General features: G+C 39.7%; 1 protein-coding gene across 3 annotated transcripts in view; it reads right to left on the bottom strand.

Moving 5' to 3' along the window:
- Nucleotides 1-18109, bottom strand: part of wdr90 (WD repeat domain 90) — a 28388-nt gene continuing 10279 nt past the window's right edge. Inside the window, exons 19-44 of one of the 3 annotated variants that reach the window (XM_022190860.2) lie at nt 17827-18062; nt 17532-17668; nt 17234-17364; nt 16036-16166; nt 15633-15794; nt 15032-15160; nt 14295-14428; nt 14174-14214; nt 13956-14069; nt 12398-12556; nt 12219-12301; nt 12027-12129; nt 11434-11555; nt 11241-11270; nt 10106-10262; nt 9779-9969; nt 8697-8865; nt 8400-8523; nt 5649-5820; nt 3587-3709; nt 3202-3370; nt 2731-2861; nt 1695-1838; nt 778-894; nt 555-639; nt 1-440 (exon numbers count right to left, since the gene is read on the bottom strand). In XM_022190860.2, coding sequence (XP_022046552.2) covers nt 283-440; nt 555-639; nt 778-894; nt 1695-1838; nt 2731-2861; nt 3202-3370; nt 3587-3709; nt 5649-5820; nt 8400-8523; nt 8697-8865; nt 9779-9969; nt 10106-10262; nt 11241-11270; nt 11434-11555; nt 12027-12129; nt 12219-12301; nt 12398-12556; nt 13956-14069; nt 14174-14214; nt 14295-14428; nt 15032-15160; nt 15633-15794; nt 16036-16166; nt 17234-17364; nt 17532-17668; nt 17827-18062 — 3452 coding nt within the window. In that variant the 3' untranslated portion in view covers nt 1-282. The remainder of the gene's footprint in view (nt 441-554; nt 640-777; nt 895-1694; nt 1839-2730; nt 2862-3201; nt 3371-3586; nt 3710-5648; nt 5821-8399; nt 8524-8696; nt 8866-9778; nt 9970-10105; nt 10263-11240; nt 11271-11433; nt 11556-12026; nt 12130-12218; nt 12302-12397; nt 12557-13955; nt 14070-14173; nt 14215-14294; nt 14429-15031; nt 15161-15632; nt 15795-16035; nt 16167-17233; nt 17365-17531; nt 17669-17826; nt 18063-18109) is intronic. The other 2 variants (XM_051939647.1, XM_051939646.1) reach the window with 2 other exon arrangements.

Genomic DNA, 18109 nt, shown 5'->3' with positions numbered 1-18109 from the left:
AAGAGCAAACACGAAATCATCTTTAATCAGCATCCATGTACATTCTGATTCACATTAAGAAAACCTCAAATAAATAATCAAACGTTAGAACAGACAAGAGATGCAAGAGAATATCTCTAATGTGACGAACCTTACAAAAGGTTTTCCTAAAAATATTGAACCGATTAAAAAAAAACTCTATGAAACATTGCAATTGCATGAAGTAACAATAAAATCCAGGCACACGTGAAAGAAGATAAATCTGCAGTGTTGGAGGTTCAAACAACAACAGAGCAGAGGCCTTCAGAGGCCCTTCACCTCCCACAGCAGGATCTCATTATAAGCCACAGAGAAGAGAAGCGTCCCAGAGGGGGAGAAGTGACAGGTCTGCAGTGAGTCGCTGTGCTGCAAGAAGTCCTGAAACCTGCCGTTGGTTGACTGGAGCAGCTTCAGCACGCGCTCTGAAAGGGGATTAGACACATAGTGGCAATTTTATTTCACACATGCTACAAATCTGCTGCAGACGTTTCTTTACTGGCGTCATATGGTGACAAAAAATGAAAATCTGAGTTTACCGTTTGATCCCACAGCTACCAGTTGACTCTTAGAAGAGAGGCTGATGCATGTGGCCCAGTGTGGAAGGGCAATCTTTTTTATTATCTGCAGAAAAACAAAATATACTGTAGGAGATTCCACACACATTTGGGAGCATTCTGCCGGCCACATCTGCCCCATACAGACAGGAAAATCCACAACGCAGTGGTGGAGCAGTTAAGCAGAGGGACACCAAGCTGATACCTGTTTTTTAGTCAGGCTGTAAAAAGACAGCTCTTTCTCCACCCCGTAGCCAGTGTAGACCACCAGGCTACAGTCTGCTGGACAGAAGGCTGCCAAGCTGGGCGGCAGGCTGTCACCCTGCAACACGGAGAGTTTACAGGAATATTACAGCCGCAGTCCTCAAAAATAGACACACTCTCATTTTATGCAGAGATTTCTGAAACAGGCTACAAGTTCACATCTGTTTCCTTCCAGTATTTACACAGCAACAGAAGTGGAAAAACCAGACTGAAAAATGAGTGTAGGCTGCCTCCTTCAAAATTAAAGATGAAAAACAAAGGCTTTTTAAATTTATGCTGTGTATTTTTGAGGTCTAACAGGCATAGTAAATACATTTACCTTCACTAAACTCCGCATTGTTAGCTTTTGCGTCCATATTTAAGACTGTGTTTGTGTGGATTCTCAGTTATCCAGGTCATAGTAGTCTACTTATAATGTTCCCTCTTAGTTCTGGAACTAAAATAATGTTTTGATGCTCCCAAAAAATACATTAAGATAATTAAATTAGTGTGAAAAATCAGTGATGGCAAGTCAAGTAATGGCTTTAAATAACAATTGTTTGTTGTATAGGAAAATATTGCTCTACTAATACTCCATACCAGTGGGAGAGTAATGCAGTGAAGCTGGACACATTAAAAAGTTAGAGGGTAAGTTTCAGCTTTATAGTCCATCCATCAGCTGTTTGTGACTTTATCCTGAAGAGAATTGCAGGGGTCTTTGTTGCCATATTCATAGCTAAAAGTTGAACTTTGATAAAGTATGTCAATGTGTTTTAACAAAAGGGATGCGTGAATTTTAAAAACAGAGAGAGATGGCAGAACTTCGGAGTGACATTTCAAGTCATTCTCACGTATGATCATTTAAAACATAGATGGTACCGCAAAATAGGCTGGAGCAGGAAATGTCAGCCAGTCGAGCAGGTCGCATTTGTCCTTCAGCCAATCGGAAGCCCACACACTGACTCGTCTGTCCGCACTGGCAGCCAACCACATTTCGTTTCCTTCCAGTCCAAACTTCTCACACTGGGGATTAGAAGATAAAACATCCTCAGAACTGATAAAAAAAATATAAAATGTCACAGGAACCAAAGAAAAATTCAATTCATTTTACTTTAAAACAGCATCACATAGAATCTATTGCTTTGTACGCTGTAGTTGCAGAGGTAATAAAAGGAAATGTCAATAAATTCTTGTTTGACAGACACAAAATCCTGAAAGTGTGTTTGAAAAGCTTACTATTTTTCTGTCCAATAAGTGTAAGTTATCAGTTAATACTTGACAGACGGCTGAAGGCTGCTTCTGAATGGACTGAGGTCACTTGGAGAGAATGAGCCACGATGTTTTTATGCAAATAAATGTCAGAATTGCTAATTCTATGACTATATTGTTTATACAGAATATAACCAGTTCACTAAACAGTTTACATTTGTACTAATAGGGTAAGTCTATTGGCAAACAAAGTTGATATGCTTTTCAGCTGCATGAGTAAAAACATCAGTTTAAAGCACATTTCCAAGCAAGGGTGTTTTTGGAGCCAAAATTTTGCACTTTTTTAAAATTTCCAATAGCCAAAGAGTTAAAAAAATTGGCTACTGATCGGGCCATTTGATCATTTGGATCAGTTGTGAACAATTTTGTCTGTGGGAGTAACTACTGAACTCTTAAAATTTCCTCCGAGGCCGGATGTTTTGATGGTGAAAACACAAGAATTCCTAAGTGTAAAAATATGAAATTCTCAAAATTCAGACACTACATTTTACACAACTTTGGGTCCTAAATAGCAAGAGAACTCTGAGCAAAATCTAAGCTGATGGAGCAACAGCTGCTTTCTCACCTTACATAACCTGACCCTGCTGTGCTGCCATGTTCAGCTCTGAGAACGCTTCTGTTCTTGGTGCGATTTCGGCGAACTCACCTGTTCATGCACACACTGAATTGTGGTAATCGTCGCTCCTTTGTGGTCCCTGATTACACGGATAGTTCCTCCATCTACTGGGCTGCTGACAGCTACCAAACCATTCTTCCCCGCTGAAAGGATTACGCGAGCTGTGGGAATCAAAAATCAGTTCAATCGTCAGCTGGATGAAATAGAGCAGATTTATTAGAACATTAAACTTGGCTACACCGGGATCTGATTAAGGACCTTGAATTCAAAGTCTTTGTCATTTATACATAGTTCTATCAGTGTTTAATCACTACAGTAGCAACCTATTAGGACAAGTTTATGGCTTGTATGAAACAATCATAGAAATGTAGGTGTTAACAAGTAAGGTGGCCCAAAAATCTAATTTTATTTAATCACAAGCTAACCTCTGCAAAGCTGTAGTACAATTACTGTACATAAATACAGGAGATGCACATATGTGGCACTGCAGTTCTCTCTCACCGTTAGCAGAGTACTGGACGGCAGTGACAGCCACCTGATGGGGATGAAGCTTCAGCTCCATCTCTGTCGAGGCGAGCCGGAAGATCCTCAGGGTTCCATCACTGTATCCTGCAGCCACACATGTGCTGTCTTTACTAGAGGAAGGGCTCCAGCACACACAGCCGCAGGCCTGACCAAGAGATAAGTACAAAAGAGGCTTTGAAGTGCACTCAGATCTGCTGTCATGTTAAAGATTTAAAAAAAAATGTGTACAGTCTGTTATGTTTATGGCATTTTGTGTCAATATCTTCTGTGTGTTCATTAGAGTTGGTGCCTGAAAAATAAATCCGTGTAAAACCCAACACCCATTTCAATTCCCAACATTTTCTTGTGCGTACTTCCTCACCTGGTTGAGAACCTGGAACTGCACCACCAGTTCGTAGCTCGAGGTTGACCACACTCTCACACTGCCGTCCTCGCTGCAGGTGGCAAAATGGCTCTCATCAAAGCTAAAAACTACATCGTTCACCTGGAGAACAGACAGGAGAACGCAGAGAATCAAGCCTCCTACACGAGCAATTTCTTTGACTGAAGACATACACAACAACCTGCACTGCACTGGCCCCAATCTAAACTACATGAATCTCTGCATGCACATCAGTCACACCACACCTGTCATGTTGGTACATTTTTAACGTGTGGAAAACACTGAGATACGTTAAAAGAGGCAACATTAGGCAAGGCATTTATTGCAAGAGTGCAGCCAAAAAAAAAAGCACAATGTCTCCAAGAAACTCATCCCTTGCACTGACAGCTGACAGAGTAGAGCCACTACTCAGTTGCAGATCCCAGCAGGTAGCAGTCAGGAATGTTAATAAATAAATGTAGACATTTAACAATGCTTATAATAAAACCAAAGAGCTACCTTTTACTAACTTTAAGTCCCAGATCATACTTATAAAATAACAAATACAATCTACATGATCACTCATCAGCACCTTTATTCTTGTTTCTAATCATTTTATATTAAGAAATTCCCAACATGTGTGGGAACTGACAAGAAAGCTACTGAAAACCACATTATTAACTGCAGCTTTCTCTTAGATGCTCAATCCATTTTCCTGACTTTTAATGCACTTTTATGAATTCACATGGAGCCCTGCCTTTACTTCTTTTTGTAAATCATTGTTATGTTTTGTCCCGTTCAACAATCAGTGCATTTAAAATGGCAGTGAATGCCGAATAAAACAAAAGAAACCAAAACTGTTTAATGTCTCTCTGTAATCAGCACTTCTTCAAGCACCCTGGATCACTTTCAACTAAAAATTGCCACACAGTAAATATCTATATTAAAACCTATTAGCAACCAGACTTAACAAAACAATTCGGGCTGCAAGTCATCGGCATAGGTAATAAATAAAAAATAGTTTGATAGGGTTCCAGCGTCTATAAGCCCTAAAGACAAAAACTTTTCTTCTGAGTCAGCCTTTGAATTTAATAAACAAGGCAATTATGGGATTAATGATATTTTTTCACATTAAAACATGCATGTAATCAAAGTTAGTTTTATCTTCCTGTCTTAGAACTATCAGAAACTCAGAATCTCGAAATTATTAACACATATTTGTAAATTGCGTTGCCATCTGCTCATTGAAATTTCATCAAAAAGTTTTAATTGCTTCCCTGCTGTTTCTTCCCTTTTTAGATTTATTCCTGGTTCAAACATTCTGTCCTGAGCACCTGCTTCTTCTCTGATATTCCACTTTGACAGTGCAGACCTTCGGATTTTAATATTGGCAGGAAAAGCAGACATTAAAGGTAGAATTTTCATTTAAGGCAGTCAGTGACCAGGCTGTTAAGCTCCAGCAGGGATTTCTGTCGTGCATTAGAGAAAGCAGACTGACTCACTTGTAATTACAACCACCACCTTTAAAGCCTCAGGAAATGATCACCTTTCAATATATAAAGTGTCACTGTCAACTGTCTTTTGAGGAAACAGTTGGAAACAGTTGTACTTCATGTAGAGTACTGTGCAAAAGTTTTGAGCACTTGAGATGTTTAGATTCTTGTCTATAAAGGAATAAAATCAGAGAGGTATACAGTCAAGCTGGCTGGATATATAATCCTGAAAATATAAAGCAATACTTTAAAAATGAGGAAATAAAATAAATGTTGTTTACTTTCGAGCTCGACCGGTTTTGGCAAACAAGACAATGAACAAATATCTCTTTTATGTATCTAGTAGTGCTCAGCCACAGATGAGTTTTTCCAAACAAACCGATCTGGTAGCAGATCGATGTTGCACTTTATTTGCTAAAAACACACATTTTACTCGTGTAGCTACAGCTTCTAGGAGACACATTACGATGTATAACAAGTGTCATCACATTGGGACTTTGCGAACATATAAGGATCTGTTTCATCAAAAATAAATCATGAGCATGAGGTTATCTTTCTCCCATTGGTACCTTGGTCTTGTGCCCGCTGACCAGTCGGATGTTGCTGCTGTCTGCCCAGTTGATGTACCAGAGGGTTCCAGCTGTGGTGCCAACGATGCCCATGTCCGCTGTGTTATCAAACGCTGCACTGACTATCGTCCCGTCCAGCATTACCTCTTGTTCCAGCACCACGGTTTTCCCACTGAAAGACAGGCAGAGGTCACCTAAAACAGTGGTCCTGCTATTAAACAGAAAAACTGGACGTTTCAGAAGACACCACATTTTCTTTCTTAATGTAGTTTAAACATTTTCACTGATTTCTTACACTTTGTGTGGCTTTTCCCTCCCTTTATTTACACATGACACAGAGAACTGTAGGGGGACAACCACCATGAACGCTGCATTCATCCATAATTAACACACCTTGTAATTAGGAGAGCCAGGGAGAGCCCCTATTATTAAGAATACTAAGGTATTTTAATGTAACTGCCACACAGCTGTATGATGTAGGTCAACACACCTTTTATTTACTGAACATAAACAAAGAAATTTACAGAAGTCGTGGCTGATGCAAAGGCAAGCTAGATGGCTTGATTTACACATTTTCACCCACTCGTTCTTGCAAATCACTTCAACTTGTGAGATATGTTTGCACAGATGGCATATTTTCCTTTTACCCACAATAATAGCCATTCTAAAAATGACAGTTTGTGTACTGAAGTATTTTGTCATACAACCACAAAGCAGAACATTTCCACCCCCGTGTTTAACAGTAGGGGAAGAGTTCTTTTCATTTATTTGGTGATTGTGGCCAGATGGAAGAATTTCAGCCTCATTTGTCTACAGCATGTTCTCAAAATGACTGATTTGTCTGGATTTAGCTTTGCACCATTCTGACACTGACTTCATCATAAATTCACATCATCGGTTTCTTTCTGATGATGCATGCAGACCTTGCACATCTTCATGACATTTCACAAATTATATTTTTCTACCTTTTAAACACATTTTCCTTTTCTGTAGGCATCAGTTAGCTTTAGAAAATCAAGCTGTAGAATTTTCATCAGTTGACAGATCCTTACAAGTCCTAATGTGTGAATTAGGACCTAAACAGCGAATGAAGTTTTGAGAATTGAAGTAGAAGTACGCCAAAACCTTTAAAAATTGTGCGAAAACATTATGCTTAACATAATGCTGCAGCAGCATTTTGCTTTTTTTTTTAAACTTCAAAATTCAACTTAAGACACCACCTTTAAGGGAGCTCAACGAGAAAAAGGGTACCATCAAAGTAAAAGGTGGGTACTCATGGTTTAGAAGTGTTCAGTGTTCAACATTGTATAAAATATGGAAAATAAGAATAGGTACTTTTACCCGGTGGGGTCTGCCCAACACTTTGGCAAATCAAGTCATGAGACAGCTGAAGTCAAAAACGTCAGATTGATTAGCATTATTGACAGAAGGAAAACTCATTTAAAATATATACAGAAATGAGCATTTTGCTACAAATCAGATAAATGTAACTTCTTGAAAAGTACAGTAAAGGACTGACTAATATGATATCCAATCTAAATTTTTTGAATCCTATTGTGCGTCTTACTACTGCATCATCACAGAGCAAAAACGAATGCATGGTGGTACAGGGTGGGGAAGTAAAAATGTCCCATCAGGTAAAAACAACTATAAATGGGTATAACTTCTTTATTCTTTGGAATTTTGAACTAATTTCATGAAGAACTCAAATTGAAAGCTTTCAGAACATGTTTATTCAATATGTCCTCCATCAGCCATGATGAAGGCCTCGATACAGCCTCTGAAAGAGGCACAGGCCCTCCTGATATCCTCCTGGGGTAGGCCTCCCATTCCCTAGAGAATGCAGCCTTAAGTAAATCCATATTGGCATGAGGGGTAGCATTAGTCCGCAACTCAATGGCACCCCATCAGAAAAAAATCCAGGGGGTTTAGATCAGGTGAGATCAGGGGCCAAATGCCTTTGGGCCAGAAGTTCACCATATTCTACTCACAGAACTTTTGGACCTTGATTGATGTGTGAGCAGGAGCCCCATCTTGCTGCCACACAGTTGTTGTCAGGGTAGATGGCCTTCAGCCAGGGCAAAACGGTGTACCTCAGAACTTTGTAGTACACATCAGCCCCAATTTTCTGATCTGGCTTGAAGAAGTAGGGGGGCATCTTATTGCCATCTGAGCCCAAGACTCCCAGGACCATCTGGAGATCTCTTGGTGCCCAAACTGGATTGTCTGGCATGCTGGATGCGGCGAATGGTCCTCTCACTGATGCCAACAATCCTGGCAATGTCCTTCTGAGGGATTTGGGCATCCAGGAGATCACAAACCCTATTGCGTTTTGCTTGTTTCTTGCTCACTTCAAAGTGTACCAAGGTCTGACAAATACTAAAAAGATTGGTTAAAGGTAAGGAACTTTGATTTTAATTACTGTTTTGATTACCCTCACCATTTGGGCAGGACATTCAAATTTGTCAATAGGACATTTTTGCTTCCCCACCCTGTAATTCAATAACATAACGATGTAGAATGACCTGTGAATAATATGACATGAAAACACAAGTGATTCTACAATTTGCAATATGTTCATGAGAAGAAATTTTGAAAAGAAATCTAACTTTTGCTAGTCTGTTCTCTGTGTCAACTAAATTCAGACTCAGGATGGCATGTATGTGTACATCACAAATAAGAGAGGACACTACCCCCCAAAAAAAAAAAAAAAAAAACGCAGGAAAGGTGATTAGAAAATGAGCTACAGACCTGTCTTCTACACTGGAAACCTTTTCCTGAGGCTTCATGTCCTGCACAGCTTCTACCTCCCACTGCCTCAACCAGCGGGTGTTGCTGCCTGTCAACAGACGGTTCCCTCGACACAACAAGACTCCTACACAGAAAAACCAGTTACCATCTATACAGGCTGTGGACTAAAACACACGTAAGACATATGACTAAACAAATAATGTTCTGTGCAGTTTTTGCATGTGGACCCACTTTATAGTATGTAACTAAAATTATTGCCAAGCACATGGTCAAAATATATAGAGTGTGAGTTTGTACCGATCTCTCCCTCATCGGCTTCCCAGGTCATGAAGCATCGCTGCATATCGACGTCCCAGACGCAAACATGTCCTCGATTTGTGCCAGTGAACAATAAGGACTCCCTATGGTAGCAAAGAGCAGTCAGCTCCACATCACCCACCTCCACAGGTGCTTTCACCCTCTGGACCTAAAAAAGGGGAGAGAATTGTGAATCCTAATGTACCAAAGCAAACACAAGCACAAACCCTACTTCTTTTATAGCTAGATGTGTGTTTTTCACAGTCGAAATATATGCATAACACATTTCAAGGCAATACAAATTACAAGTTCAAGAAGTCACAGACAGTCTACTGGTAAATGACAAACAAGAAAAGCACTCAGAGAACACAGTACTCCACCAAGGCTGCTCAGTAATTGTATCATTTCCAGCGGCTGAAATCTTGAAAAAAATTGTGGCAGAATGTGGCCATTTAATAAAGATGCATCCACAAACAAAACGACCTTACGCTGAGCACAGATGTGTGTTAAGGATGTTTACGTTATGTACGGATACCAAATTGCGTGACCAAAACATATAGCGGACGGCAGGAATTGATGGAACTCGGAAACACCCCCAAATTTAATCAACTGTTCCTTGCATCATTTTCCTACGGATAAGTCAAGATAAGTCAGCAGCGGTCAATTTGTAGAAGGATCGCAATCATGTGATCGTAAGCAGGTAGCTGACGTAGCGTTCACTTGTAGTCATAGTTACAGTGACACCGTGTTGCCATCTCGCAATGATCCAGAACTCTTTAACAAATCCGTGGATCCAGACTATAAGCTGCATCACTGCCAAAATCTAATTAGCTTGTCCTTGCGTCATTTCTGACCTTCTCTGGAAATTACAGCCAAATTCGTTATTCTGTTTTTGAGTAATGTTGCGAACAGACAGACAGACAGACAAACCAACGCTGATCGTCACATAACTCAGTCGCGTTCCTCTGCAAAGTAATGAACAACATTTGCTACTGAAAACTGAGGTACATGGTGAAAAGCTCCAGAGCGAGCAAGTAAATCTTGAGTTGTGATAATATGTGTCGTCATCGATCATCATTTACCTTGAGCTCTACATCCAGGCCCTGTGAGTGGATGAGGCAGAAGTAAGCACCTTGACTTCCCACACAGGCCATTTGGCTGTGAGTTGAAGGGCTGAAGGCGGCATCATGGATTGGACCTGACACATTTACGCTAGACAACAGCTTAAAGTTCTTTGTGCTCCACAGAGCCACCTCTGGGTCAGAGAAGTCTCCTACAAGGTGTTGTGAACAAACAGTTGAGTCATTTCTTCTTGTATCAACGGGCAATTTTCTATGTATTAATCATCGCTAAGTATCAATTCTAAAATTGCATAAAACTCTTGTCACTGAGTGATGCAGTTTACTGACCAACAGAAAGTAAAAAACGGTCATCCCTGGAAAAAGCAAGACACTGGACAGCCCCCCTGTGGTAGGAGATGGTGCTACGACAGATTCCTTTCCGTATGTCCCAAATGCAGATGAGGCTCTTGTTGCCGTTACTGCCGCCAGCTGCCGATGCCACCGTCTGTCCAGGAGAAAATCAGACACAAAACACCACTGACTCCAAAAGATGAAAACTTTTAGGAAAAACAAATCCCTTGATGATGCTGATGGAACCAGTTGATATAATACTTAGATGGAAGACAACTGTCAATTTGTTTTTCCCACTGATAATTAATTTTGTTTATTTTTTAGAACTTTTGGCACATTCAAAGTGTTTTCAAAGTTATTTGTGTTGTTTTAAGAGAAAACCGACTATGGACGACCACCTGTGCTCAACACAAACACAGCACTGACCACCCAAGCAGCTAAGTCAAGCGGGAAATCCCTGATCATACATGTCCCGCTTTTAAAATCCCGCTAAAAGACAGCTAGTTTTTTTTTGCATCTCTTAGTTGGCCAAATATTTTCCTTCTGAGGTAGAAAGTTAAGCTACAGCAAAACTCTGTATCTTACATAAGCTATGATGAAACACAACTGTGGTTCTATGTAAGCACATTCATTTTGTGCTAGCATTATATTTTGTCCAGATAACATGATTATCTCTCACTCTCTTGCTCATCCACTAGTGGTCACATTCCCTCTCTTCTCTCTCTGCTTTTGTCAGAGCAGTTACTTGGTACATAAATGTGAAAGAATGCCAGAAACACTTAAAACTCTGCTGACTAACTGGGAAGTTTTGGGCTAAGCATAACACTTGTGCTTTTACAATAATACGGAACTAACACTAATTAGCTGTAGCCGATAACATCCGATGGTGCAAGCTCTACTTTCACGTGATGAAATCAACTGTCATCACCTAAAAATGAGATGTTTTCATTCATAAGAAGCTTATTATTATATGTACAGTAAAAATCTAAATACACTATAATAATACAATAGAGTTTTATCTTTTAATTTTCTATGGATTGGCCAATTGGTCACTTATGAAAGTCTCAGCATGGTGAATTTGTACAGACTGAGAGCACACAATGAAACTGAACAGTTTAATATTTCATGTTACCTGCAGCAACATCACCAGCTGCACCCCACACTGTATAAAAAAAAGACACCTATGAAGCCATGTTAGGAAGACCTGACAGACCTGAATGGATAGCAATGCCAGCTCTTTGTTATTACTTTGTTATTACTACACACATCACTGTCCCACATGCAGTGTTTTAAACAGTATAGAAGTATAGAACTGAAAAATGTACCTGCGCATCATTTGTGACTGCCAGACAAGAGATCTCCTCGCTGTGGCCCTGAAAGTGTCTCTGGCGCCCTGTATCGAGGTACTCCACCACCACCACACAGCCGCAAGAGTATGCAAATAAACCTGCAACGGAAATTAATACATTACTAATCACATGAATGAAGGTTCTGTTTTATTTAGTCTTTATTAATGCCAGTAGTGGAACAGATGTTTAGCTGCGATTTTGTGTCAAAATGGCAGTTTTGAAAAAGGTCTAATACTGGACACAACACTCAACCCAACACCCTGTATTCAAAGCTGGCATAAAAGACAAAGCGTATTGTGTATTTCATTTAAATTGCATTAAGGTTTAAATTAAAGGTGAAGTTAAAGGTTTACATTTCTAGCTTTCGTCAGTATTTGGTGTATAATGGATTAAGTTTACTTGTTCAATGTTAGCTCAAAACCTTAATTAGAATTACTGTAAAGCTAAAAATCATGGCCTCATGTGTAATTTGCCGCAATAACTAAGAACTTGCATTTGATAGTTTGTACATAGAGTGTTCTCACATGATATTTCCAAACATTTTTTGTTATTGTTGTTTTCAGGCTAACCTTGATCAGGGCTCCACACCATGTTGCCACGTCCGTTGCCATTGTAGCCAATAACTGCTTTCAGTTTTATGCCCTCTTCTTGTGGTTGTGGAGCTACAACAGCCTAAGTCAGAAAAAAAATCTGTAATCTAAAACACCAAATACAAATACACTCAGTGACTGTAGTCTATCATTAAACAACATGCTCATTACCTGATCAAGAGAGGAGGTCTTGAAACGTGGGATGAAGTGCCTGTAACAATCTGGACGTACAGGCTTCTTCTGTTTCAACTTAACTAAATGACAAAATAGCACATATTAAATAAAAACAGAAAAAAAACAACAAGCAGTCAGGTGAGTGGTAATGCCATTAGAAGCAAGAGGGTACACACCAGCGTCCATATCATTGGTGTTCAGGGGAGACGTGTGGAGGAGGTCTGTGACTTTGAGGAAGGAGGTGGCAGGACCAGAGGAAGAACCTGGACCAGATTCCTCAGCTGGGATGGCTGGGATTACTGGAGTGTCATCACAAAAAGACAAGGACCCCAAAGCTGAGTGATACAGGAGAGGAAATATTGGTAAGAACTGGGGCTATTTTAAAGGCACAGTTTACTTCATATGACATTAACTGATCAATACTCAGGAAGTATTTTTGAAACGATCTTTGCTTTGGTAACAAAACAAACCACAGCTTCAGGGCTATTCTTTGTATATGCAAATGTATTTAAAAGAATGTGTAAAAGAATTCTGAGGTAAATACTTAACAGTGTACGTAAATACTTACAAGAGACAGAGCATCTTAAGGGTATGTGTATTTCCAGCAGAGCTTTGCTTATATTTTTTGTATACTGGGAGTGCATGAACGCAAATTCAATTTAACTTATCTTTCTTTCTGTCAAGTCAGCACCAGTGCCTAATAACTCATTGAAAGACTTTTCAGGCTCCATATTGCAGCACATTCATTCATTCAGATGTTGCCCTTTCTTTCATAGTGGACAAAGTTCAGTGGTTCAAAAATAATTGAACAGCTGCACATGAAGTCATATAAAACAATCATATTCAACATTTAGTATTTCACATTTCCAAAATCCTTTTGCAGTTGATGACTGCCTGAAGTGTTAAACCCACAGACAGCAGCAGATGCTTTGCATCTTTCCCAGCGATGCTCAGACCTCACTGCAGTGAACTTGGGCAGGGAAGGAGACGATAAAATGTTACCATCATGTAAACTTTAGCTTTATTTGGGTGAGTTACTGTCTTCCTCATGTGCATGGCCACCTTTCTTTACTCCTCATATTGGCAGACAGCTCCAAGACAACACTCATTTAACTCTGAGCCATAGGTGAGCTCTCTTGTGCAAAAATTAATGCCAAAATATGACATATATGCCTAAGAAAACATTTAGTGGGTGGAATTGCTTTTGAGCCACTGCAATTTAGCCACCAGTGTTCAAATGGGCAGCATCTCTCACACACTTCTTTGAATACAAATGTGAACCTAAAAACCACAAAAGCTAAGATTTTCATGGAGTATCCTGTATTTCCAGATTGAATGTGATAAAGGACAGAGCCTGAGGAACATAGAATTTGTAAAGACACTTGTCAGTTGCTACACAGGATGAAACTGAAGACAAGAGAACACATACAAAGCTTTTGATGATGTTTTGAGGGAATGTCATCAACAGTTAGTGACACTTAACTAAATGCAATTCACAGATTTTAAGTTTGCTACTGTATAGGAGCAAATCAGGTGTTTTTAGCTGTTTTTTAAGCCACCGAAAACATATGAATCATGCTATTGGTAAGTCATAAACAGGCAGAGTTGTGTGTATCTTATATTTCACATTAAATTTAAAATTTGTCTATCACAAATGTGTGCACATACGGGTTTTTTTTTTTCAGATTTTCATTTTGTCAACTACAGGTGGGTAAATAAAAATTGAAACCTTACGTTCTTGGTCGACTTGGTCAATGGTGCTGATGTAAAGTCGTGGTGGTGAGGAAGGCAGGGGCGCTGTCTGCCGAGGCATCCCATTGGACAGCTGGATTCCACTTGCATCAGTGTCTGGTGAATCACAGGACCATCTATTTCTTTACAACTGCAAAGAGTAACTGAATCATTTACATTTTATGCTCTTATAGTAAGACTATGAACTCTGAATAAAATACCTGTTTTACTAGTCGAGATGTAGCCGACTTTGAGAGGTGAACTGCAAGTGAAGACAGGGTGAATCAGACATTTACCAGTAAACTCACACATTAATGAGAAAAATGAAAGAGTGATTATTACCAGCTGTCAGTCAAAAAGTCTACTGGATTTGCCAGGAAGTCCCAAAGAAATATGGCGTCTCCGACCGAGACTACGCCCAGCTGATCAGGAGTGAAACTGACTTGGCGAATGGGCTGACTGTGACCGATGAACATCTGGTTCAGAAAAACGCATTTCAGCTACAAATACCACAATATTAACCACTAATACTCCTACAGCCAAACTATATAACGACATCATTTCTGTGATTATAACCAGTGAAATATTGCAGCACATACAGTAACTGGTCAGTCGTAACTACTCTCATGATCTCATTATTTGTACAGAAATTACAGTTAGACAGTTGTCTTAATAATTTGACTCATAATGGCATAATGTGTATCTTTTCGATGACACTAAATGTACAGTCCATGGTTAAATAACTTGTTTGCAGAGCAGAAACAACTACGTGATCAATTTGTTGCTTGACAAGAAAAGTTACATAATGCGAAATTGTAATCATTTTTAAGATTTTTAAAGCAAATATTTAAAGTTAAAATGTATTTCCACAACTCATTTGTTTTTTCAAGCTCTGTAAATCGTAAACTTTGACATAAATTGCATCTATCAGAGACAACTACGGGCTTATCTGACTCGTGTACAACAAATAAAGCAGCAGAATGAACTTTATTAAACATAAATCTGTAGGAAACTTGCAGTTTGTATCCCTGTCAGTAGTATTCATTGTAAAAGATCCAAATCATTTAACTGCTGACCACCTGTGAGTTTGCATCGTGCTGCATGTTGTAGTCCCACACTTTGACAGCGTTGTGTCCAGCTGTCAGCAGGAATCTACTGTCCTCACTGACAGCCAGAGACGAGCACTGGTGTTTGTGTACCTTGGAAACCTATCAGAAAAACAGAAATTCAGTCATACATCCAGTTGAAAAAATGATCAAAAGACTCTGTAGACACAAACTGTACAGTTCAGAACTTTCCATCTCACATTGCTGCTTCTATTTTCAGACGTTTTCAACATTTTCCTAAACCTGTCAGCCTCTTGTATAGTAGAGTCAAATTGCTTCTGATAGCAGGTCAACTGAAGAACTCTGCTGGTTCAGAATCAGACTGTTTGTTCTTACAAATGCTTTTAGATGTGCTCTCACTAATGTGCACACTATCTACATTCACAAATCAGACAGTTTGATCACTGCTACCAGGCAAACATTGTTATTCATTATTTTTTAAACAAGTACTGACAGAAATTAGATCCATCTGTTTTTCTTCCTTTCGAAGCCTCAAGTAAATGGCCAATCTTGGACCTTCTCAAGTCATTTGTGGATTTTAATAAGCTGATGTGCTAAAGCTCTGTATAGTTACCTCTCTTAGCAGACGGCCTGTCTTAGTGCTAACCCAGAGGATCTTGTTAGCAGATGTGGTAACTAACAAGTGTTCGGTAGAGGCCGGAGAGAAGCAGACCTTCAGTGCAGAATCCAGACGGGAGCTCTCAACGTCCAAAATACTCACATCTACATGTAGCAACTAGACAGAGAAGGTATGGGTCAGTGTGGACAGCCTTGACCACAATGTACAAAGCTAGGATGATGTGATGAACGTATTAATTAGTCAGAATGGGAAATATTACAAACATGCTGTAACATCTTCTATATGCTACAAAGTTCTTTTAAAACCTCCAGGAGCAAAATCACACATAACCTACAGCTGACGATCTACCATGTGTGACAAAGGTGCTTGTGCTGAAAATAAACAGCATGCAAAATACCTCATCGAGAGATCGTGCATCAGCGATGGTAACTATGTACTCCGAGGGACCAACAAAGGCCAGACAGCAGCTGTCACTGCTGACTGAGAGAGCGTCTGGAGCACGCTCAGTGCCACGGGCCACCACATTACCTAGCCAGTAAAGCACAGAGTGAATCACACAACAGTACTACTGTGTACAGCTTCATTCTGTGCAAATTTGTGGCTGTGATCTAAACCAGTCTGCTATTGAGTAAAAGACTACATCAAAGCAAATGTAAAGCAGTATTTGGATAAGACAATATTATTTTGGTTGGAGTTTCAGTTGAAATTCAGGTCTTTGCAAACAATCTTTAGCAGTATGTTTGGAGAAAAAAAGGAGGTACATCTGATGAAAAATATACCTTCCCAGGTGTAGAAATATTTTGTTTGGGGTTATGTGACAGCCAATATCAGGAAATATTTCACTGATGAAAGGAAGGCTGGATTCCACTAGTTACAAGCAAACTACTGTCTTGTACTGAGTACATAGAGTGAACAGGTGAACACTACAACAGGTTCACAATCCAAATGAAGCATCAAATTCCATGAATCACTTCAAAAAACACTAGATAAACCTTTTGAAATCTGGCCCACAGTATCCTGATTTGAAAATCATTAAATATCTGTGAATAGATCCTAAATGTGCAGCAACACAGCTTAAAAGTATCTGAGAACTGGAAGCAATCTGCACAAAAGTGGGCGAAATACAAATTTGCATTGAATTTCAAACTTCAGAGTCTAAAGGCTCTTAGCTGGCTACAAAATAGTGTTAACAAGTTAAAACTTTTCAAGATGTTGTAAAGAAATACACAATTTAGCCAGAGATTCCTAAACTTGTTTATTGCATTGCATATAAGTAAGTGGATGTTTTATAATAGGCTTAAAAATCATATAATTAACCACGCCTGACGTACACGTCAGCGGGGCTACTGCATTCGCTTCGGTATCTGGCTGGCTGGCTAAGTATGTATGTGTGTATGTCCGTTCAGATATCTGGGCGTGGTTCGGCCATCTACTGAGGGCTGGTCTAGTTTTATGTTTTATCATAGTTAATAAAAGTTGATAGTGTGCCATATAAGTGTTTTACTCTATGACTAATCTCATTTAGGTTCATATTCAAGATACAGAAGTAAAGCATTTGATGTACAGAAGTAATCTTTGTGCATTTGCATACATACACGCAACTTTGATCACATTGTGATCTTCCTCGGAGGAGTTATAAAGTGCCAGAGAACCCTGGGAGTCAGCACTGTACATGAACTCCCCATCCGGAGAGAAGGCAAGACCCACCACTTCACCTCTGTGCTGCCTATTTACATATGCATAAAAAGAAGCACATATTAATCTCTCTCTACATAGCAACTATGGTGTCATTTCATCATTAATTGAGCCCACGTTGCTTTTAATAACCAAAAAAAAAACAAGAAAAACCAAGAAAATGCTGCTGGAGGTGCTTTCAAGTTAGTTACAACATACTTATGTTCAGCCAGCAGCTTTGCACTGGAGATGTCAAAAACCCTGACGATGCCGGAGGTGAAGCCACAGCAGAAGATCTGCTCACTTGGATGGAAGGCCACAGAGCAGGGGCTGTCCTCGGACACAAAATCATACAACTAAGCACAGGAGAAAAGGCAGACTTGTATTTAAACACTACATAATCTCTTGAGCCCTTAAATATGTAAATATTTAACAATAAAGCATTTAAAGTAGGACAGTTACTATAAAAAGGTGGCATAATTGGTGAAAACATGTAGTTGTGGCATTAGTTGACCTGATGCAAAGAATCCATATTCCAAATGCGCACTGTGCCGTCAGACGAGGCTGTTGTGAGATGCCGATGAACGCCGTCTATGCTGAATCCAAGCACAGTGTCTGTGTGTGACCTCATCAGTGTGTTATAACCACGGCTGCTCACATCAAGGAAACCAAGGTTACCAGTAGAGGTGGCTGCCAGGACGTGAAGGCTGTCAAATGAGGCTGACACCACGCTCACAGGTCCCTCATGCTCTGGAAAATAATAACAGTTATTGTTGAGTTATTGAAGTAGCAAGTCA

Source organism: Acanthochromis polyacanthus, chromosome 19 (genome assembly GCF_021347895.1).
Source record: "Acanthochromis polyacanthus isolate Apoly-LR-REF ecotype Palm Island chromosome 19, KAUST_Apoly_ChrSc, whole genome shotgun sequence".
NCBI classification, from domain to species: Eukaryota; Metazoa; Chordata; class Actinopteri; family Pomacentridae; genus Acanthochromis; species Acanthochromis polyacanthus.
This window is presented reverse-complemented; position numbering and strand designations above follow the sequence as displayed.